Below are 24,724 nucleotides of genomic sequence, written 5' to 3' on the forward strand. Positions count from 1 at the left end.
GGTCGCCTATACGTATTAAATTTATAACATTATCTGAGCCCTACTAAGAAAGGCCTCCTTTGCTTAATGAATCATTCTACTATCTGGTGTCCTTCATGTTCCTTTGCATGGTTTGTATGATAAAAGAAAATCTGCCAGATGGGAATGCAGGCTGCAAAACCTGGAAATGCCTGAAAAATCTTTACATGGTGAAAACACACACGATGTTACCACAGCTTTGAAAAGAGCAAAAGTTTGGGTTAAGTTTTCAAAATGCAACGCTGACTGAAAGCATGCAACCAACAGTGCCAGTGGTGCAAAAATACTGCGGGAATTGTGACGCTTCAAGGTGCTACAGTGTGATACATAACAGAATGAGCTACGTGTGCATCATGACCTCCGAGATACTTGTGTGTGTGTGTGTGTGTGTGTGTGTGTGTGTGTGTGTTTTGTAACGTACTCATGTTAACGAGATCATTTTATACAGAGGCCAAGTAAATCCTTGCTCAGGTATGAGAGAGATCATGAAAGGAAAAAGCTGATCAGAGACAGTCATCTACATCAAGTTCTAATGCCACAAAATTTGAAAAGGAAAGTATTTTATAGTCTTTGGTTATTAAAATTTTGTGTTTGCTATTTTCACTCAACTGTTTGTGAGATAAAGAAAAAATGTACAAGCTTTAATTTAATAAGTAAATCTTTGTAGCATGAAATGTACAACAGACAGCCAACCTAAATAGTATTTTCAGTTATAATTTGACAGATTAGGTGACAAAATAATTAGAAATATATGTGGTAAAGAGCCGTTAGTTGGAGGACAAGAGGAAATGTGTCAAATGATTGAATAATTTTTCAAAGAATGGTGAAGAGAATTCATAAAAAAAAAATCAACTTACATAATACAAAAATCCCCTCCTCAGGAAGTATAAAACAAATGTGTCAAAGTATATGAATGGAAGCAAAGTGCTAGCAAGGAGGCAAGCGTGGCAATAGCATGCGTAGTGTTCCACGTGTATCATTCTGCTGCTGTGAGTTGTTATCAATACCGATGGAAAATGTTACTTTCTTTTGTCTTCGATACTTCTTGAATGTCATCCACTATGTGAAAAACGGTCACTTGAAAAGAAAAGATGAAATGTCACACATGCACACGAGTGCACACACACACACACACACACACACACACACACACACACACACACACACACACACACACACACACACACACACACACTTACTAAGTTCAAGTTAGAACAAAATTCATGTGAAAACTTCAAAGGAAAACATTAATGATTTTTCTATTTTGATAAGATAACGTTCTTTGAAGGATTTCCAAGAGTAAGAATTATACTGCAGAAATTATGCAACACTGTTAGCAGTTTCAGGTCCTCAAATAGATACACGCTACGAATACATTTTGACAGGACCCCAAAAGTCTTACGAGGAGTTAGATCTCTCTTTATCGCTAACCAGAAAGTCATTAAGCACATCTTCACAAAAATGACACGCAAATTATGTTCGCTGGATCATCTTTGTCATGGATGTGAACACAAGTGGTGAAGCAAGGATGGTGTTGTGAGGGTGAACCAGTACAGATAAACAACCTCTTTCATGGCCCTTCGGCTTAGCACACACATTGGTGGCAATGGAATAAACAGCAGGAAAAAGTCAATGACAAGCCTACATGTAGCGAGTAGAGGACTCGTGCATCCCCCGATATCAACAACCAAGAGTGCTGGAAACATCTCAAATAACTAGTTTTTTTTTTTCTTCTTCTTCTTTTGGTGCGTGGAAATGTTGTCGATCATTTCTGTGCTCTTTCAAGCATAAAGCAACACAGGAAACCACAGCAATAAGGAATAAAGGGAGAACCAATGCAAGTGATGTACTAATAATGAGATCCCTCCTTTCAGACAAACGAGAAAGAGAAATCTGACATTTTATGGTGAGGTTCTCTTTGAAAATAAATTATCAAAAATGTAATTTTAATATTCTAAAATACATTCATACTTATTTTAAAACTATAAAGATTCCATGAAACGGCAGGATATTTAATATTCATGCACATGCAGGCACAACTATTAACTAAAGACACAAAGCAAAGGGCGGGAAGAAAGGGATTATGATTGCTGTGGGTGTTTCACATGAGTATCGATGGAAAAGATATTTGTTTCAGTAAAGGAAAAATGCACTTCACTGCAGTCTACAATGCACACACTATGACTCTAAAATACTGGACAAATGAGGAGGAAAGACCAGGACACCTGCGGGCGTCGTTACCTTGCCCTGCTAGGACATCGCACTAGACTTGGATGTCCGAGGCGTGGCATGAAAAAGTTACAAATTCATTAGTCTAAAAATACACTGAATAAGGCACTGTAGCCTTGATGAAAATATTATTCACTATTGCTAAACACTACGTTCACAAGCAACGTGCACATGTCAAGCAATTCACTGTTGTGACGCGAGGCCGCACCCTTAGTGGCGGTGCCGCGGGCAGCGCGCTGGATTACCGGCGACTTATTCACCTAAAGATGAAAAAATAAAAAAACCGGAGGAGCATTTAGGTGGATGTGACTTTCCCTCTGCTATTCACAAAGAACACTACAAAATCACACCGTCAATGCCCCGCGTGCAACACACCGAGGACTGTTTTGATTCCTCCAGCTGCCACAGGCCACAGACCACACACTTCGGGGCCACCAGTGACCTCACCACCTGCCTCACCACCCACTACCACTGTCTGCGGCAACGGTGACTCATCTCCATAAGAAAAAAAAGCTCCCTAGCTATTACATCAAACAAGGACAGTGTTCTACCCGCCATTGCAGCGAAAGCTTCCTTCTATTAAAGAAGACACCTTTACCTTTCACACAGACAGCAGACAAGCTCAGTCTGGTCTCTTCACCAGTAATGCTACTCAGGAATAAGCAGTGATTTATGACACGCTCCTGCTTTTCACCAAGCTCGGAAAATTTCATCAGCACAACTAATGAAAAAAAAAAAACTGCAGGCGCCACACACACACTCACACACACACACACACACACACACACACACACACACACACACACACACACACACACACACACACACACACACACACACACACACACACACACACACACACACACACACACACACACACACACACACACACACGAAGCAGTCAGCGCCTCCAGGTTTCGTCATGACTTGAACACCATGTGTGATCTAAACTATTCCTCTTAAACTTGGGAAAGGTTTGGAACCTTACTGGCACTTACTTAACCTACGTCGTATGTCTTAACACGATCTCCATCTAATGTTCCCAGCAGCTTAAATGCGTATATATATATATATATATATATATATATATATATATATATATATATATATATATATATATATATATATATATATACGAGAGAGAGAGAGAGAGAGAGAGAGAGAGAGAGAGAGAGAGAGAGAGAGAGAGAGAGAGAGAGAATAATGTTAGAAAACTGGTATGGGTATTTTAGTCTTGTCACGCCTACAAGAAGCGCCCCGCGAACCACCCAATAGCACCATGAGTTGACAGTGGCAAGGCTGAGACGAGGCGCCGGAAGCTACACTCTGGGACGCGTCGCGCCTGTCTGAATGTTTGTACAAAAAAAAAAAAAAAAAAAAAAAAAAAGTGATTCGTCAACCCTGCCTCGTAAATCTAGATGATTAACAATATTACTGACAAGATTCTGTCTTTCTTGTTCGAGGAACTGCAATTTTCAATAACTTGGAGTTTGGTTTGCAAAATTATTTCATATACATAAAAATGATGAAATGTTAACCTTTCTTGAATAACAAACTGCTGGAATGTTTCTTCTATCTATCAGTTTTACGATCAAGCAAATCAGCTCCGCGTCTGCCACGCTCTTCCCTGTGCTACTGAGGCCCAAAAAAAACACTTCAATGACCATTTGAGAATAACGGAGTCAATACAAATACCTTCCGTGAATAAAGCATCTCACTAAGACCACACCGATGTGCTTCACTGATGGGGCAACACCTCAACTGGCAGACCGTCAATTGAAGAACACATCTCTGATTGTCCTCGTTTATCGCATTTATGTTTTTTGCTCATCACCTTTCCGCTACACGCTTTATCTTTGAACACCCATAGCTAATGGCACAGGTACCTCTCATTCACCTGCGCACTCTTCATCAAAGAAAAGAAAATGGTAACCTTATGAAAGCGTCAGTGGATGACACCCCGGCAGCCGTGACACTCTGGTGGAGGGCGGGTGGAGGAGTAGGTGATCTGGGACTTTTCCTTCTCACACGACAAGAGACGCATGATACTAACGGCCTATGTGTGTGTGTGTGTGTGTGTGTGTGTGTGTGTGTGTGTGTGTGTGTGTGTGTGTGTGTGTGTGTGTGTAATTAACCTCGGTCGTCTACTGGTCACCCAGCCAGCCTTCCCTATTAAGGAGCGAGCTCAGAGCTCATAGACCGATCTTCGGGTAGGACTGAGACCACAACACACACTCCACACACCGGGAAAACGAGGCCAAAACCCCTCGAGTTATATCCCGTACCTACTTGCTGCTAGGTGAACAGGGGCTAAACATTAAGAGGTTTGCCCACTTGCCTTTCCGCGCCCGGGACTCGAACCCGGGCCTTCTCGGTTCTGAACCGAGTGTGCTACTACGCTACACTACGCGGTGTGTGTGTGTGTGTGTGTGTGTGTGTGTGTGTGTGTGTGTGTGTGTGTGTGTGTGTGTGTGTGTGTGTGTGTGAAAGATGGAAGATTCTACTGGCGCTTGGATGGATCGAAAACAGCACTGCAAAAAAAGGCCACCACGGTTACTGACTCAGTCTCTGTACCTTACTTATGATCACTCTTGTGCCTCTCCTCGTCTCCCAGCACACGTCCTCTCCCTACGCCTCCCGTCACAGCCACGCACGCCCCACAGACGCACAACATACACCACTCAAACACGAAACACTAAGTTTAGCATTTAAAGTTGAGAGACAAAATCTATCATTAAGTAAAAAGAGTTCAAAGACAAAACGGGGAGACCTTTCATAACATTGCATAAATCGGGAGTCCCCTCAAAGATGACAGGATGTGGTCTTTTCTACGAATGTTGGCTAAGATGATGGCGTTATTAAGGAAGGAGTCACTAGAAGCACGTGACATTCATCAGGACTACGAGTATTTGCTATGTTTATTACTATCCTTTGTGCGATACGATAGTCTATTGAAAGGTTAACATAACTCTCCGTGGTAACAACGGCGAGGAAGACGGCGACTCCCCTGTCCTCGTGGCTATTGTGTTTCGTCCAAAGGGTGAGCCAATCCTTCCTCCCCACCTTCTGCTTATCTTCCTCGCTTCCTTGCCCTAGATTTTCCGTTTGGAGGCAGTGAACGGAAGAAATGTGCGAACTACCTATAAATAACGATGGAGAAACGTGTGTGCTTCTGTGTGTGTGTGTGTGTGTGTGTGTGTGTGTGTGTGTGTGTGTGTGTGTGTGTGTGTGTGTGTGTGTGTGTGTGTGTGTGTGTGTGTGTGTAATTCACTCGATTCACCTCGATCGCCTGCTGGTCACCCAGCCAGTCTTCCCCATTACGGAGCGAGCTCAGAGCTCATAGACCGATCGTCTGGTAGGACTGAGACCACAACACACTCCACTCACCGAAAAAGCGGTGTGTGTGTGTGTGTGTGTGTGTGTGTGTGTGTGTGTGTGTGTGTGTGTGTGTGTGTGTGTGTGTGTCTGTGCAACTCATATTACCAATATGAACTAACTGAAACTAAATCTTCTGCAACAGTTTACCCTTAAATAATTCAGTTTTCTTTCTCAGGAGGACTTTGGCAAGAGTTACGTGGGGAACTATTAAAAAATGTATCGCTCGCTAACACAAACACACAAAGTATAATGGCACGTCCTTTGGTTGAAGTGTAAATGTGTACAACTGCTGCATTGAGTTTCTTTTTTGTCAGGTAATCGGTTCACGCGCTTACGTTAAACAGTAAGGTTACCTGGATCAGTATTTGAACAACGTATTGCCTACCCAGTCGAACACAGTCTAAATTCGTATGTACTCCTAACTTCTCATTGCTTCTTCACTTTCGATATACTTTACAATTCCATTCCTTCATATTTCCCTTTTTTTTTTCTCTCTTTGGCACAGTCTTTCCTATTAAATTCACATTCCGTACGTGTATCTTTATTTTGAGTTACTGAGAGACAACTTCGATGAGGAAAAGAGAAGAAAGAAAGGCTCTCCTCTCCATCTATGAGAGAGAGAGAGAGAAAGAGAGTTACGCCACTACCTTCTTTCTCTACCATAACCGAAATATCCTGCTCTGAACCACACAAACCTTGAATCATCCTGAGACACTGATCAACACCCCAGCACTCTACCATCAACACCATCACCACCGCTACCACCACCAGGACCACAAAAGACAATACCACTAATTCTATACCAACACCATCACTGCCAACACCTTACATCAACCAACATCACTCCTTACGTCACAGTGGCTATGGACGAGAATGGCGGTGTAATCTGATACATGAGAGAGAGAGAGAGAGAGAGAGAGAGAGAGAGAGAGAGAGAGAGAGAGAGAGAGAGAGAATTTTCTTCCTCCTCTACATCCTCATTCTGCATGTGCTCCTCCTCCTCCTCCTCCTCCTCTTCCTCCTCCTCCTCCTCCTCCTCCTTTGCTTCTCCTCCTCCTCCTCCTCCTCAGTGCCTCCGCCTCACCTTCTCCCGGGGCCTGGCAGCGCCGCGAAACACTGCTGCATCGAATATAACCTGGTCCTCAGGCCGCACCGCCTCCCGCAGCTCCGTCAGCAGACTCAGCTGTGGACAAATATCTCGTCACCACCACTCCAGGCCTCTGTGTGTGTGTGTGTGTGTGTGTGTGTGTGTGTGTGTGTGTGTGTGTGTGTGTGTGTGTGTGTGTGTGTGTGTGTGTGTGTGTGTGTGTGTGTGTGTGTGTGTTAGGTATAAAAATGCATGAAATGCGCTTGAATATACAGTCAAATAGTAAAAAGCTAAATGTTTTCTTGAACTATTTCATATATCAAAATTTCTATCAATAATCCAAACAATTTTCATTTCTCTAAAGTATTAAAGTAAAAATCACAGATACTACACTCTACATTTGGGAAAAAAGTGGGTTTAAAAATTCCTGGAGTGCATATGTGGATTGTGTAAGAAAAATACAACAGTTATGAATTTCAACATGATGGTATTTAGCAATTCAGTAAAAATTGCTTAATCGTTACTCTAATATAAAACAATTTCTTTGTTTTCGAAAATACTTTAGACAAAACAATTATTTTATTAAAGGCAAAAATACGTGACAATGATAAGAGTATAACATTGAAAACAATCATTATAATTTGTTTTATTATTATTATTATTATTATTATTATTATTATTATTATCATTATTATTATTATTAATAATATTATCATTATTAGTCATTTTCTTATTAATACCATTATCATCACCATCACACAAAACATCATTCACACACACACACACACACACACACACACACACACACACACACACACACACACACACACACACACACACACACACACACACACACACACACACACACACACACACACACACACACACACACACACACACACACACACACACACACACACACACACACACACACACACACACACACACAGAGACGAGAGAGAGAGAGAGAGAGAGAGAGAGAGAGAGAGAGAGAGAGAGAGAGAGAGAGAGAGAGAGAGAGAGAGAGAGAGAGAGAGAGAGAGAGAGAGAGAGAGAGAGAGAGAGAGAGAGAGAGAGAGAATATAAGCACGTAAGGGTAAGCTACAGAAAGAATTTGGCATTCATAGATAAGCCTACGGTAAAAACGCGCCACATTTCATTGTATCTTCGGACAGTGTTTGCCACATTTCACATTACAAAGTTAGATTAGTGGAGAAAGCCGTTCCTCAAATGTCCTTCAGTTAATAGTAAGTGGAGAAGAAGTTGGCTACAGATTTCTTGGTTACAAAATTCATTAGATCGAATAGATAAATCGTGCTAGAAATATATTTGTTCTTTAATTAGTAGAGTTTTTTTTTTTCAATCAGTCTTAGGAAACACAGACTTTATGGCGGATGGGAAATGAAACATGGAAGAAATTGAAGGACAGAAAGATGTTTTGAATAATTTATAGGGAAAAGAAGGTAGGAAGTGGTGACAAAGAGGAACAAGATGTAGGAGGGTATGTGAAAATATCAGCAAGGTGACGGTGATGTATGAGAGTTAAAGAGGTGAAGGAATAATGCAAAGTGACGCACGGCATGAAGGAAGTGAGGAAAGAAAAGGAAATATTTAAGTTTTCCCTGACAATAACTCACGTGACTTTAGCTTCAGGATTTTGTGATTCGCTTCATGGTAACTACAATATTGGATACTACGATGGGATTCCTCTCAAGACTGTTGTTCCTGTTCCTATTACCCTTGATATTTTTGTCCTCCTTTTCCCTTCTCCTTCTCCTATTACTACAATCAATACCACTAATATCATCAGATCTACTAACATCTTCTGATAGCAAAGCATTGAGTAATTACAAACATAAGAAGTTACACATCGCAACACATAATGAAGCAAAAAAACTGAGACTTTAGAGAATTAGAAAAACAGGAATTGAATTATCCATGCCACAGACCTCTTCAAGTTTGGATGTGAGACACTTATTTATTTTTCTTCCTATCTTAAAAAAAAAAAAAACGTGCTATGGAGACAACAGAATTAGGCAGGCTTTTATTTTGAAGTCCACTCTGTTTAAAATATTTTCCTCTTTTGTCCGTGCTATCTTTATGTAGCTACCTTCATAATTACATTGACCTCTGTTTTAAGTCATTTTCATAGCAGCAAGTTGGCATTTTATCCTCATGTCGTACCCGTGGCATGCTTTCTTTACATATGAAGAAACCACACGTAAGAAATAACACACATTATGAGGAGCAACGCAGGATCAACAGTCTTTCAAAACACTAAGAAATCTACAAGCACTGCAAAATTAAATCCATGAAAACATTTAGACACAACTAAGCCGAAGAGTAAGAGAAAGTTGTCCAATAGATCAGCTTATTTTTAGTCAAAGTTTAGAGAAAGCTGATGCAGTGAAACAGAGTGACAACGATGAAGAAGAGGTGGAAGTTGTTGGCAATTAGTTGCAAGAAAAATTAAGTTAGTAAGATTCTGAGATCATTCTTCTGCCCCTTCCCCTCCCCCCGCCAAAATAAAGTAATTTTTTGACGTGTTAGTTAAATCAACCTTTTTTGTCTATTTACAACTGAGAGAGAGAGAGAGAGAGAGAGAGAGAGAGAGAGAGAGAGAGAGAGAGAGAGAGAGAGAGAGAGAGAGAGAGAGAGAGAGAGAGAGAGAGAGAGAGAGAGAGAGAGAGAGAGAGAGAGAGAGAGAGAGAGAGAGAGAGAGAGAGAGAGAGAGAGAATGGTTTGCGTACGACAATAAGAAGGCAATGTCAAATGTAACATGTCGACAGGAAGCGGAAAATTATACCCAGAAACTCAAAGGAGGAAGAGGAGGAGGAGGAGGAGGAGGAGGAGGAGGAGGAGGAGGAGGAGGAGGAGGAGGAGGAGGACAGGATGAATGACTAAAAATAGAAAAAGAGAAGATTATAACTCTGAAAATAAGAACATCAATTAAGAATAAAAAGATGAAGAAAAGAACGACGATTAGAAGAGAAGAAGAAGAAGAAAGAAGAAGAAGAAGAAGAAGAAGAAGAAGAAGAAGAAGAAGAAGAAGAAGAAGAAGAAGAAGAAGAAGAAGAAGAAGAAGAAGAAGAAGAAGAAGAAGAAGAAGAAGAAGAAGAAGAAGAAGAAGAAGAAGAAGAAGAAGAAGAAGAAGAAGAAGAAGAAGAAGAAGAAGACTCCCACGCTACTCTTAACTTTCAAAGGGCGTATTCGTGAAGTTTGCTCCAATTAAGCTGTTCTAAAGTTTGACAGGAACAGGTGGGCGAGAAGCGGCATGAATAAGGATGGAAAGATGGGCAGGAGAGAAGGAAATGCTATGATGGGAGTATTGTATCCACCATGGAGTAGTAGCAGCCTGGTGGTGGGGCGTTGAGTGGTAAGGGAACAAGGTATGGAGTCTGTTAACCTTTTTAGTACTATAGTGAGTTTCCATATTCATTTTCGTAACTATTTTGGAGTTTTTTTACAGCTTCAGAAACTTATGTGAGGATAAAAATAGTAAAGACTGTGGCCATTATTCTTTTGACCTCCATAAACCCTTCCTAATGTCAATAAAATCTTCTAATCATACCCAAAATTTGTGGTAAAAATGCGCCTCAGTATTGAAGGGGTTCAGATGAAAGGGTGTGGATGGGTGTGAGTGGCAGAGAGTGGATGTTTGCTGGTAATTTGACGATAAAGTGAGAAAGTGGACAAAGGAATACAAAGAAATACAAAGGAAAGTCAAACAGAAACAGACCTTTTGGCCCTTTCAAGGCTGCTTGGTAAGTACTTCTAACTAGCTAGAGGGAAGAGAGACAGGGCAGTATAGGAGAGTGGGTGATTATGGTCGAGTGAGATGAAATAAAGAGTGATATATGGTTTGAATGAGGTTTGAAGAGAGACCAAAGGGTGAAAAATAGACAGTTTGTAGTGGGATGTGTAGTTTCATCCAGCTACGTTCAATAATAAGAGACAAACTAAAACAGAATAAAGAAATCACTCAGAACTAGTAGACATTTTCACCTGCTCATCAGAATAACATTATCATACGTAAAAGCAAATCTGCATATTGATTAATGAAGCTTCGTAATGTACCTGAATATCCTTTACTTTCTATTTCAATCATTATTATCATCTATTTCAATAATTTCAAAACCTCTATTAACAGAACAATATATTATTGCGTCCACTGCCAAGTATCTGAGTTCAGTAATTCGCCTTGATGTGTTTTTCAGCTTGGCCTTGACCAAAATGAAGCTTGACAATTACCAAGACAGTGGAAGCGACCTCATTGTGATCATTACAAAAGAGAGAGAGAGAGAGAGAGAGAGAGAGAGAGAGAGAGAGAGAGAGAGAGAGAGAGAGAGAGAGAGAGAGAGAGAGAGAGAGAGAGAGAGAGAGAGAGAGAGAGAGAGAGAGAGAGAGAGAGAGACGGAATGAAAAACAGAATACAAAAGAAAAAAAGAATAAAATGTTGTCAGCATAAACTAAAAATTTCATGATAAAAAAAACAGATAATAATGAAAAGAAAATTGTAAAAGTGCAGGAAACACACACACACACACACACACACACACACACACACACACACACACACACACACACACACACACACACACACACACACACACACACACACACACACACACACACACAACCTCAAACAATACAGTATCAGCAGAAAGCCATTGAAGTGGAGGATATAACTTCGTTGAATAAAACCTACGGACCCGTAACATCGCGCCCTGGTACAAAAAAATGTGGGGGAAGCGGCCGCAGCAACAAAATTATATAAAAACCGTCGCGAGCTGAACACAGCCAACCCTTGTCTAGTCGTACATACAAAAATAAAACAATGACTTCAATATATCAAAGGCAAAGTTTCGGCAAGGTCTTAAGAAATTCGAGGTACGGAGAAGATAGAGAAAACAAAATGCGTATACGAGTTTAAAAAAAAAAAAGATTAAAGATATTAGACCTGCAGCAAATAGACAGAAGGAAAAAGAAGAAGAAATGGAAAAAATCAGGAACAAATGAACACTAAGTATATGCAAATTAAAGAGAGGTAAAGAGTTTTCTTATGCATCAGGAGGCAAACAAAGGCTAATAAAACAGATTTAGAAAAAGAGAACCACGCTAATTCCTTCCCCCAAAAAAAAACATACGGGAAAGAATTGCAAAAGAAAATAAAAAAGAGATCAACTGGAATGGAATAAAGACACGTACGAATAGGTACAAGACAAGGAGAGCAGGAGAGGAGTAACTAACAAAGGAATACAAATAGAATAACCGTGGATGAAAAAAAAATAATAAAAGATGACAATAAAATGAACGTTAGACAAAAGGGAATGTTCTTGATGATGATGATACTTTAATCCTTCAAGCCAAAGCATTTAATTATACCAGCGCAATCACCAGAATAAATATCCAAGTGTGTGTGTGTGTGTGTGTGTGTGTGTGTGTGTGTGTGTGTGTGTGTGTGTGTGTGTGTGTGTGTGTGTGTGTGTGTGTGTGTGTGTGTGTGTGTGTGTGTGTGTGTGTGTGTGTGTGTGTGTGTGTGTGTGTGTGTGTGTGTGTGTGTGTGTGTGTCCATGGCCTTGAGTTGCTGCAGCTCGAATGACTGACCCACATATTCATCGATTCGGGAACTGGATGTAATAGAAAACGAAGACTCCCTTGCTTCCTCCCTCTCCTCTCTCCCTTCCTTTCTCCTCTCTATCCCTTCCTTCTACAGTCACCACACCACCAGAAGCGGTAACACCAACAACGATCCCCAAACAGCTGATCAATGCTCCTCCCCCCCATACGAAGAAAGATACGTCAAAGGAGATCCGTGTTGGTTAAGTTAAAGTGAATGGATAGAGGCAGACGACTTCTTGCTAATCCCCTGCGAAGCCTAATTGACGTGGACTTTTGTTTGGATTGTAGGGAGGAGGAGGAGGAGGAGGAGGAGGAGGAGGAGGAAGAGGAGGAGGAGGAAGAGGAGGAGGAGGAGAAGAGAACTTGATATTTTTTTTCTTGTTATAAGAACTAACAATATTTGAACAGTAGAAGAAAGCAAGATTCCTCTCTCTCTCTCTCTCTCTCTCTCTCTCTCTCTCTCTCTCTCTCTCTCTCTCTCTCACACACACACACATACGTCCTCTATTTTGATCAATACATACAGATCAATAATTTCCATATCATACGTATTAATTCTGGCAAAAATGAAATAACTTACACTATTACTATCTCTTGTCTCTTCCTTTTTAGCACTAACGCTTGAGTCAACACCTCCGAGTAGTGAGTGTTTGTGCTGCGTGTGTCTCTACCATATCACACTCCCCCTTCATTGACATAATTACAAAGTTACCTAGATGAAGTACATTGCATAACCTATAACATTATGCATTACCATTTCGTGTGTGTGTGTGTGTGTGTGTGTGTGTGTGTGTGTGTGTGTGTGTGTGTGTGTGTGTGTGTGTGTGTGTGTGTGTGTGTGTGTGTGTGTGTGTGTGAGTGTTTCCCCTTCCTGGTATTCCAAATTCGTCAGCGTCTTCCGTGTAGTCGATGCGTTTCATGTTATATGATAAAGACAATCTGCAGGTAAATGAACAGCTTTAAATCTTTATTACTTGATTTAACTGTAACGCCTTGCATATTGAGGTGTTTTCATGGTAATCCAGTTTACTTAGCTTCTCCACCGTATTAAATCGATATGTGATTTTTTTATTATTATCTGTAAAATATTCTCTTGGATCCTTATAAATGGTGCATAGATAATACCAATATTTCACTGCTGAAAGAATTTAGAAAGTAAAACACACATTTTATTGACCGATATGTATGTTCTTTTATATTAAACTATTTTCAACTTTTTTTTTATTCTGCAATTTTGTAAAACTTTTTTAATCGCAATATTTTCTTTTTATCAAGTGGAGGGTATATAACCATCGAAAGAAGACGGCATTATATACGGAGGAAAGAAAAGTCTTACTACCCGTACATCAATAAGGATTAAGAGGATAGGATGTCGAATAAGGGAAGTGACGGTCAAACAGCAGCGTAACGAAGGAAAATAACGAAAACAACACCACGACTACCAAACAATTTGTACAGTAGACATTCACTGCTACTCGCTTCTGGTCCTCCTCTCGCTACCTTCACCTTAACGCTCACTCAGTCGTATTCTGGGAAGCGGCGTAATGTCTCGCGTGCTTGACTCGGAACGCTCCCAGGGAGGCTGGCGAAGAGCTGCGTGGGGGTCCTTCTGTGCCATTAGCGACCACTTACTTAGGAGAGGTGAAGCTGTGCAGCTTCCGTCGCGTGAAAAAGGAGACCAAAAGACTGTTTGAAAATGAGAACGTACATCTGGCTTTTCATGCAACTGCTCCTGGCCACACAAAGGTATCGATCGTGATTAAAAGAACCATGAAGGGACTGTCAGTGTGTTGTGTGTGTGTTGGTAATAATGTTGCCTTTTCACAGTGAGTTTGCGCGAACCTTCTTTATCAATGGTTGCTTCAACGAGTAAGGGGTGTAAACTGATGGGGAATAATTAACGTGTTTATGCACTTCAGTAGAATTTGGTGCGTTCCAGTGAAGCCTGTGTTGTTAATATACAAGGATGACGGAAAATAGTGCACTAACCTTAGCGTGTGGCGGCAATGAACTGCCAAGAACTATTGCTTCCAGGAAAACTCGGAATAAAAAGAGACTATTTCGTAAACTTGAGAATATTTGCATCATAAGAACCAGTTCCCTCCATTATGAGGTGTAGCACGAACCCTGCACGCCGAAGCTTTATTTGTCCAAGTTTGTGTCGATGTGCAAAGAAAATAAAGAAAAGTTTCATTTCAGAAGGATTCCGAACACCACGATGTCCAAAACACTGAGAGTTCGGAAAAAAATAAATCTTATCTTAGCATCACACAAAAGGACCAGAGAAACGAGACACCTCACTGTGCCACGTATAGAGGAGCCCCTATAGTTCATGACACTAACATGTGCACACTTCGCCTCACCAACACTGCTTCTCCCTCCATCATAATTAATTCAGTTAGTCTTCAGCGTTACCTAGAAAACAGCCTTAACTTGAAAATGGAAACAATGGAAGCAATTTATAAGATTCAGAGAAAGGAAAAATAAGATTGAAAGAAAGCAAAGATCAGATAAATATAATGAATTTTCCCATCTATGGCTCGTCTTTCTCACGGTTACTGAAGGCTGAGACTGTCATGGAAGTAAGAACACCACTTAAGATCAGCGACTGTATGAATGCAGTCCATTGTTGAAATTAATATATAGAAGGATAAGGTCTGCCGCGCTGCCACACAAAGATACACACGCACACACACACACACACACACACACACACACACACACACACATCATCCATGCACCAAGTCGCGCCATTAATTCCGTAACAGCGTAAATGACGTGCATAATAGTGGAAGATCAAAAGAATACAACAGGTTTATTACGGCACAAAGTTGATCGGCAATGAATTGATGGGGACACAGATCATGACGAAAAGGCCTTCTCATATTCCATAAACGTTAATTCAGGTTAAAGTTTTTGGATGACGCTTTCTCCGCACATGCACACACACAGCATCAGGGTAAATCCAATGCGACGACACTTCTATTGTATAAAACCTCGTATATAAATAGAGTAGGAAAATTGAACATATAACAGCTAAACATTTATATTATTGTTTATATATTTACTTTACTGTTTTTCGAGTATTAGCACATTCACATTTACAAGCCACGGATTATCCTTCTATCGGTCAATTTTCCTGTCTCAACTACTTCAGAATCGCATCACCTGGCATGAGAAACGCAAATCGAGCTCTTATTACAGCAAATTTCCTCTAAGAACTACAAACACCACCCAAAAATAGTTCAAGATCATCAATAAAGTTATCTAGATGCATGCAAAATAATACACACACACACACACACACACACACACACACACACACACACACACACCTACAGTGGAACGAAAGATCTTCCACACATTTCAAGGACGAATCTACCTGGATGGAATTTACCTAGAACTGAATGAAGGAATAACACAAAACTGCAATACTGAAATTTCCACTACTCCATCGACACTGCCGCGCCTCACGACAGCAACAAGTACACGCGACGGTCCACTCAGGAGAGAAAAGAGACGGTCATTGAGAGACTAATAGGCACATAATATCGATAAACACCTTAGCGTATGAGGCAATGCAATTAGAGATAACAGACTTCGCTCCCCGCCTTGCTAATGCCGCATGATCGCTGCCTGATAATGGGGAGATTAGAAACGCACACATACGTTACAATATTGCACCACCATCATCAATACTCTTGGAAGGATGCACGACTAAAATAGATGACAGTAGATGACAGTAAGAGAGAGAAAAAGGGTAAAAAGCACGTGGGGAAGCAAAACAGATGAGTAAAAACAGTAGCAATGAAACAAAGCGTAGTAAACAAGAGAGACAACGGAGGAAGTGAAGAGAATGTGGAAATAATAAGGAAGGAGTGTGGGTTTCCTTGCTCTCGGTCAAGAGAGAGAGAGAGAGAGAGAGAGACTTGGAGAGAGAGAGAGAGAGAGAGAGAGAGAGAGAGAGAGAGAGAGAGAGAGAGAGAGAGAGAGAGAGAGAGAGAGAGAGAGAGAGAGAATACATTTTCTTTGAAGGCCCTGAGAGGAAACACGTGAGCGGTGAGCTGTTGCCAGAAATAGTCCTTCACTTCAGCACTTCCTTCTTCTTCCCAAAGTTGAAGGAATTGGATTCTTCTTGAGGGTAGACACCAGGAAGAAGAAAACTCTCGTGAAGTGTGTGTGTGTGTGTGTGTGTGTGTGTGTGTGTGTGTGTGTGTGTGTGTGTGTGTGTGTGTGTGTGTGTGTGTGTGTGTTGAACTAACAACTGTCTGACCTTGAAATGATCCGAGCCTCCCCACTGTTTGCATTCTCGTCTCTCGTCTCTCTCTCTCTCTCTCTCTCTCTCTCTCTCTCTCTCTCTCTCTCTCTCTCTCTCAAAACCACCATCAACAACAAAATAACTCAGCGCATTTTTTCAAACTACAACATTTTTCCTCATTTCAGGTTTGCTATCTCCTGCGTGGTGCTTATTCCCCCAACGTGCTTTTCATACTGGCGTGCCTTCCTCGCCTCGCCTCGCACGGCCGCGCCCCAAGGCACTTCTCTTCCTCCTTTGTACACTTTATACACTAAGCACCACCACACCACCCTTTACAATTTTGCGCCTTTCTTTTGCTTTTCTCTTCTCTCTCTCTCTCTCTCTCTCTCTCTCTCTCTCTCTCTCTCTCTCTCTCTCTCTCTCTCTCAGTACACACAGCCACGTACTGTTATATCTTTGCAAGTATGAATGTAATCAACTACTCCATCTCTCAGGCTAAGGTTTTTTTCGTGTGTGTGTGTGTGTGTGTGTGTGTGTGTGTGTGTGTGTGTGTGTGTGTGTGTGTGTGTGTCAAATAATACAGCGGTCACCCATCTAAGCAGTGACCAAACACACTGTTCATTAACATCACTGTCCTAACGAGAAGCGATGTTGTGCTGTGTGCGTCTTTCCTTCTCCCCTTTACTCTATCGTTGTGGTGCAGAAGGCTTGAGATATTTATGCTTTTCCCTCCCGGGTCAGTTCTTTTCTTTCTTTTCCCTCCCCTTCCTGCCACGGACTATGAGTATTCCCCTCTAAACATATTTCCATCTAAAACCAACTAGATTTCCACATAAATATTTTACCTCCTGTATGCATTAACAAACACTCTCTTTTAACACGGAAACATTCACTGACCCATTACTTTAAAAGGCTTAGATTGAGTTAGTGATGAGGTAAACAAGAATTGGGGTGAAAGGGGAAAAATGTCCAGGGAAAGTAGGTAGTGGATAAAATGTCCTGAGGGGAAATAGTTTCTCTGTGGATGAATTGGATTTTGGGAAACACGTGAAGGAAAAAAAACTAGTTAGAGTAGAATTGTCCGGAGAATGAAACGTCCAGGAGGGAAAATACATATAGAGGAACAGGTTAATGAGGAAACGGTTAGGTGGGGAAAGCGTTTTACAATTCAGGTATTCATTATGGCCACACCCGCCTCGTCCCCACTTCATCAGCGCACATTACTGACAGAAGCGCCTCTGCCTCCTTCAGCTCATCAAAGCCGTGGAACTTTAAGAACTTCTAGTGAGTTGGCAGAGATTACGCCGTCAACTGAAGCGTCACACTGGGTAATGGGACACCAGCAGGAGACGCCACACGCTCCGAAATGACTCCCATCCAATCAGTCGCCTATCAGATCACCATTCCATCCAAGTTTTCCAATGGGTTCATCCCCTCGCGCACTCAGAAACTTATGGGGATGAGAAGGAATAGGAATCTTTCTCCATAAAGCGTCTCTCATTCCAAGTCATCGGGTTCACTAACAAGGCTCATGATTCTTTTGAGTTTGCTAATATCCCAAAGAGTCCAATGATGATCCTTTTAACCGATAATACGAGAACCAATTAGGCTGAGATTCCACGTTAAAGCAAAGAGAAAATGAGATAGTTTGGTCATCGGATTCACTAACAAGGGTCGTGATTCATTGGACTTTATTCATATGACAAAGAGTTCAATGATGATGATGCTGATAGATTAAAGAGAACCAATTAGGCTGAGATTCTGAGTGGAGGGAAAAAGTGAGTTGTTGCTGATGTTTCTAGTCGATGATCAATAAGATTACGCAGCAAATATTGAGAGTCATTACATAAGAAGACAAACTGATAGGCTCCTAGTGTTGCAGTTTTCCAGCTGATAATGTACAGTGTTAGACAGCAAATGTTCCGTAAATCAAAACACAGGCAATTCTATACAACAAAGCATGAAATGGTAATATTCACAAATCATGACAAGACAAACCTTCCTTGTTCCTTCAATGGTTTCTCATTTCTTCTCTCTCCTCGTCTTTCTTTCTTTCCTTCTTATCCATTATTATCTCTGTCTTTTGTTTCTCTTCCTTCGCTTCCTTTCAAGACATTTGTCCGAGACTTTTGGCAAACTCTTATCATCTTTAAGGGAACTGGCAATCAAGTGGGCCTTTATTTAACTTTTTGTTGCCTTTGACCAACTTCCCCTCTTGCATAAAAAAAAAAAAAAAAATCCATAATCCTGTATTCCTCGTACTTAGGATCCTCTTAACAAATGCCACTGTAATGATACCGTGAACTGCTAACATGAATACAATTAGCCTGTTAACACCGCACATCCGAGACAAGACAGACTGCAAAACTACAGGACCGTCAAACTTTTTATAATCTACCGCTTGTATCCCAGTGTGTACTCAAGGTTTTAGTGACACGCAAACATCCCGTGCAGAAACAAAACAAACGAAGCAGTAGGGGCCTCAAACTGCACCGAATCTACCACTTCCTTCCTTCCATCCTAGTGTGTACTGAGGCCGTTAGGAAGACTCACACACATCACCAGGCGGTCACGAACACACTGGCGCAAGATGAATGGCCACCTTGCATGATAGTAAACCGCCTTATATCGAGACCGTTTTTACAACCCTGCAACTCCACTTCCGTTTCCAGGACAGGATGGAAGGGGAAGAGGGAAGGTTTCTGACGGTTTCCTGTTTATAGAAGACAGTTACTACGCTTACGTGATACAGCTAACACCTCAAACAAGTCTCGAATAATGAATGAAATTTTAAGACAGTATTTTCAAGCTATATTCTCCCATTAGGAATATTAGCAATAAATTATCGAGTTTTAATGAGTGTTTTTTCCACAGACGAAGCAGAATTTTTTTTTAATCTATAACTAGAATAATGAAGGAGACAGCGAGGGGAAGTAAGATGGACGGAGAAACAAAATACAACGTAGACGCATTCCATTCATTAACAAGGGGGAGGAGGAAGATTCATGGCACTATGCACTGTAATTATAGAAGTGAAGGTGAGTGCGTGGCGACAAAAAAACTGGGGCTCCACTTTCTTGCCACGCGTACCAAATGAAGGAAAGAACCATGAGAGAGAGAGAGAGAGAGAGAGAGAGAGAGAGAGAGAGAGAGAGAGAGAGAGAGAGAGAGAGAGAGAGAGAGAGAAGGTAAGGAGATAATAGGTTGACAGAGAGAGCACATGAATAAGACAGACGCGAGGCAAAGAAACAGGCGACAGACAAAGACACAGGGATTGTCTCTAAATACCCAAGATTACAACAGAAATCCAGCAGCTACTTTGAATTCTAAAGCCGCTTTCTGGATCTCTCTCTCTCTCTCTCTCTCTCTCTCTCTCTCTCTCGCTCATCATTATCATCATCATCATTTTTTAACTATGCCAATTACTATATTATTATTATTATTATTAGTAGTAGTAGTAGTAGTAGTAGTAGTAGTAGTAGTAGTAGCAGTAGTTGTAGTTGTAGTAGTAGAATCATTATTATCATTACTTTTACTGCTACATTTATTTATTTCTTCTTTTCTTTTTCCTCCTCCTCTTCCTCTTCCTCCTCCTCCTCCACCTCCTCCTCCTCCTCCTCTTCCTCCTCCTTGCTATAGACTCATCAGCTGGCGAGTCTGTTCCAAACCAATCAACTTAGGATCGTCAGCTGAATGTCCACATAATGGTTTTGAATCCTACTACCAGAGAGAGAGAGAGAGAGAGAGAGAGAGAGAACTACTAAACCATCACAATCCTTGCCTCAATATCAAGAGCTTTCCCATTCCTATAATAAATCCTACAGAAGAATATAATGATGGTATAGAAAGAATCCTACCCACTTCCCTCCTTCCTTCTTTCCCTTCCTCCCTCCCTTCCTCCCTCCAGTACCCCACAAAGCTCCCTGGTACATAAAAGATAACTAATGGATAAACACGGCACCGCATAGCATGAAATATTAGAAACCAGTGTTGCGTAGAAATTTATGGCACTATGGTAGAGATTTTATTCATTCTACTTAAGTGTGGGTTCTACCTTACGAGAGAGAGAGAGAGAGAGAGAGAGAGAGAGAGAGAGAGAGAGAGAGAGAGAGAGAGAGAGAGAGATACAAACTCGTATAATAACAGAAAGGAACAATTCAATAGATTATTACGTATCTCTCTCTCTCTCTCTCTCTCTCTCTCTCTCTCTCTCTCTTTACTCAAACGAAGCCTTTAATCTCATAATACATATGCAAATATTGTCATTTTCTTTCCTCCCTTTCTCTCATTCTTCCAAGTTTCCCCTTCCTCTCCCTTTCTGTTTCTGCTTTGGTCTCTCTCTTATTTCTTTTCTTTCTCCTCTTTCTCCTTCCTTCATTTCTTTCCCTCTTTAATCCTCTTTCCTCTCTATTCCTCTTCCTTTCCTACCTTTCCATCTTTGTTTTTCATCTAATCGCTGTTATTTTTATTCTTTTACTTCCTTTTTTCTCTTTCTTTTCTCTTATTTATTGTCTCTTCTCTTCACCTTCCTCCGTCTTTCCTCCTTACCACTAATTCATTCTCTTTTTTCCTTAGTCTTCTTCTTTTTCTCTTCCTTCGTTATATCCTCCTTCTTCCCCATTCTCTTCTTCTTTCCCTTTTTTCCTTGTCACTTTCTTCTTCCCTCATCTAAATCTCTTCCTCCTTCCTTTCTCTCTCTCTCTCTTTCCCTCTCTCCTCCTTTCCATCTCATTCCTTGTTTCCGCTTTTCCGTCATATCCTCCTCTTTCTTCCTTCCTTCCATCCTCTCCCTTTCTTTATCGCCCCTGTTCTTCTGTCTCCTATATATTCCCCACCAGTGACGTGTCGCTCCTGCAGAAATACAAGAGGGAAAAATGCTACGTACAATCTTTTCCTTCCATCAGTCACTTTTAGGGTCGTAAGAGGTAAGATGAGGTGAATTATGAGTCAAGTGAGTCGGGTGTAATCTCTCTCTCTCTCTCTCTCTCTCTCTCTCTCTCTCTGGGAAGGGTAAAAAAAAATATATAACTATTCCATTATTTTTCGTAAAGTGACACAAGGATTTTCTCTTATTCCTCTTCACATTTTCTTCCTTCTTCTGGCAGAGGCGGTGGAATGAAGGGGGTGAAGAAGAGGAAGAAGAAGAAGAAGAAGAGGAGGAGGAGGAGGAGGAGGAGGAGGAGGAGGAGAGGAGGAGGAGGAGGAGTAGGAGGAAGAGGAAGAGAGAAGGAAAAATTATGTCTTACAAAGGACACGAATAAACCAAGAATGTATGTAGGTAGTCTCTCTCTCTCTCTCTCTCTCTCTCTCTCTCTCTCTCTCTCTCTCTCTCTCTCTCTCTCTCTCTCTCTCTCTCTCTCTCTCTTCCTTCCTTCCCACTTCCTTTCATTCTTCCTCCATCTCTCTCTCTCTCTCTCTCTCTCTCTCTCTCTCTCTCTCTCTCTCTCTCTCTCTCTCTCTCTCTCTCTCTCTCTCTCTCTCTCTCTCCTCCTTCTGCCTCACACTTCCCTATCGCGTGTTTCTCTCTCTTTCTTTCCATCGTCCCAGATTCTTCTTTTTTTTTTACTCCGTCTCTTGTTTTTCCGTTGCTTGCTCACCCACTTCTCTCTCCATCCTTGTTTACTCCGCCCAGCCTCCCTCCCTCCCTTCCAACGAAGTTATTGTCTATACTATTTTCCTTCCCTCCTCCCTGTCTTCCTTCGTTACTCTCTTTTCGTGACCTTCTCTGCAGTATCCTTGAACCTTCCCCTCTCTCTCTCTCTCTCTCTCTTCAATTTCTTTACTTTAAAAACACAAATTCCCATTTTTCTATCTCTTCTTAAGTTATCCATTTATTCTCTCTCTCTCTCTCTCTCTCTCTCTCTCTCTCTCTCTCTCTCTCTCTCTCTCTCAATCCATTTATCTATCTATCCATCTATCAATCAATCAATCTATCTATCCATCTACGTATCTATCTAACTATCTCACCTTGTCGGGGGAGGTCAGCAGCTCATTGGCAGTGGTCAGTAGGTGGTGAATGGGTACCCTGCCTGCCGCATAGTCACTCACCACCTCCCTCAGGCGCGCGTGGGCAGTCCTTGTCAGCACCCGCTCCGACTTCTCCTCGATCATCGCCAGTGTCGCCTCCATGTTCTCCGCCGATCTTCCGTTGCTGTAGTAAAGAATGGAGGGACGATGTGAGGATGTGAGTGTGAGTGCTTTATGTTTGTGTGTGTGTGTGTGTGTGTGTGTGTGTGTGTGTGTAAAATGATATGTGAACACACACACACACACACACACACACACACACACACACACACACACACACACACACACACACACACACACACACACCTAACATCAATTCCACAACAATTTCTAGTCACTTCGCCTTCTTTAAAACCAAAACAAATAGATAAACAAATAAATAATCGATAACGACGACATTAAAATCCTCCAACTTTCAGATTCTCCTACATTTTTCCCTTCCCATAAAACCACACACACCCACAAACCCAGCCACACGCCCCCCACACACACATTTCTGAAGGGGGAAGGGAAGATCTGGCGAAGGAGGAAGCTCTTGACGCGATTCAGTTTATTGCTCGTTTCCACAGCGCACATCTTTCCTGCTTAGCGTCCACCGGCCTTGCACCTGCGTCTTTATCACCCCTCACGACGCTCCCTCCTCCCCACCTATGCTTATCCCTCTGAGCTCCATGCTGGCCTCCTTCTTTCCTTGATGCTGCTTTTATATCCCTCTCACCTTCCCTCTAAATCTTGTCTTTGGCACAGTCTTGCACGCTGCCTCTTCCTAACTGTTGTTTTATGTCCCTCAGTGCTGTTTTATGCATCTTTTTTTAAATTTGTACACTAGTTTTCTACCGTGTTATATTTCTTGTTTTCACCTTTCATCGTAATTTCTTTAAGATTCTATGCATTGATTTCTGTCTCTTATTTGCACCTTTTCTTCAGCACAGTTTTTTTTTTCTATATCACTTCCTTCTAGCTTCGTCTTTTAGTTAGATAGGCAGCTGTTATTATCCTCAATTCGTGATTCTCTATATGATGAATAAAATCTTTCCCCAGCCTTTTGCGTGCATTCTCCGTCCGCTTTAAGCCACACCTAACAAGCCTCTCATCCATTCGTCCAACTGCCAGTTTACTCTCTACATTATACCTTCCAAAACTACCTCATTGTCATTCACTTCCCATCTCACAATTCAGTTCATGGTCTGCTCTGCCTTCTTTTACTACGCCTAAGTTGCCATTCTCTCTGGTACAATCTACTCTGAAACTGAATTTGTTGTGTACACTCCATCGCGTCTCATACTCTTAACTTGGCCGTCACGTTCTCCGTATATACACCTTAACTTTGGTCACTCTGTCTGTAACTTTCCCTTGATGTACTCTTAGTATTCATGAACTTCTCTTCCATTGCTCCACGCCCCTAACTTTGCGTACCACCCTCCCTCTATATCTTGGCTTTCCTTATTTCCCTATTCCTAAATCTCAGTTAAGTGAAGTTTCTCCATACTCTTGCCATGCATCTACGTAACTATGTTCTTCCTTTCTTCTATCCACTAGTATGTATATTTGTTTTTCTTTCATTTCCTATAGCCTTGCAACTCTCAGCATTCATCCGCGTTATTTTATGGCCACGTTTAGTTTATTCTACATACATCCTCAAGTTTCACCACCTTCCATCAACCACAAGTCACATCCCCTTGCTACCCTCTCTACCAACACCAAGTTTCTTCTCTCATGTATCACTTTACTCTTCACATTCATCCACGTTTCTCTATGACCACATTTTGTTTAGTTTTGCCCTTGAATCTCACCTTTCTCTCCGAGTCTCTGTCACCCTGCCTGCATTGCGTCCTGTCCCTCGGTCTATTTGGAGATGTCACCCACACCAAAATAACTCTCATCTCATTACTTTAACCTCATCACGGGTAAATTCTTCAAACCACATTTCGTTTTTATTAAATCGGCTCCTCATTCATAACTTCTCAACGTGTATTTTAAACATTTCTAAAAACACAAGTACGTAAATATATGCGTACACATTAATTTTACGTTAGAATATAGTTTTTTTTTTTCCGTTTCAGCCGCTTTTCACTCTCTGTAAGTTTACTATCTGATTGTTTCAC

The 24,724-nt window shown here is 41.3% G+C and overlaps 1 protein-coding gene across 1 annotated transcript in view; it reads right to left on the reverse strand.

The window, feature by feature from the left end:
* LOC123503538 (whirlin-like) overlaps positions 1 to 24,724 on the reverse strand; it is a 305,666-nt gene that overhangs the window by 43,995 nt on the left and 236,947 nt on the right. Inside the window, 2 exon segments of the mRNA XM_045253385.1 lie at positions 6,710 to 6,808; positions 22,560 to 22,743. Coding sequence (XP_045109320.1) covers positions 6,710 to 6,808; positions 22,560 to 22,743 — 283 coding nt within the window.

The sequence above is a fragment of the Portunus trituberculatus genome, chromosome 14, assembly GCF_017591435.1.
Source record: "Portunus trituberculatus isolate SZX2019 chromosome 14, ASM1759143v1, whole genome shotgun sequence".
In the NCBI taxonomy this organism is placed as follows: domain Eukaryota; kingdom Metazoa; phylum Arthropoda; class Malacostraca; order Decapoda; family Portunidae; genus Portunus; species Portunus trituberculatus.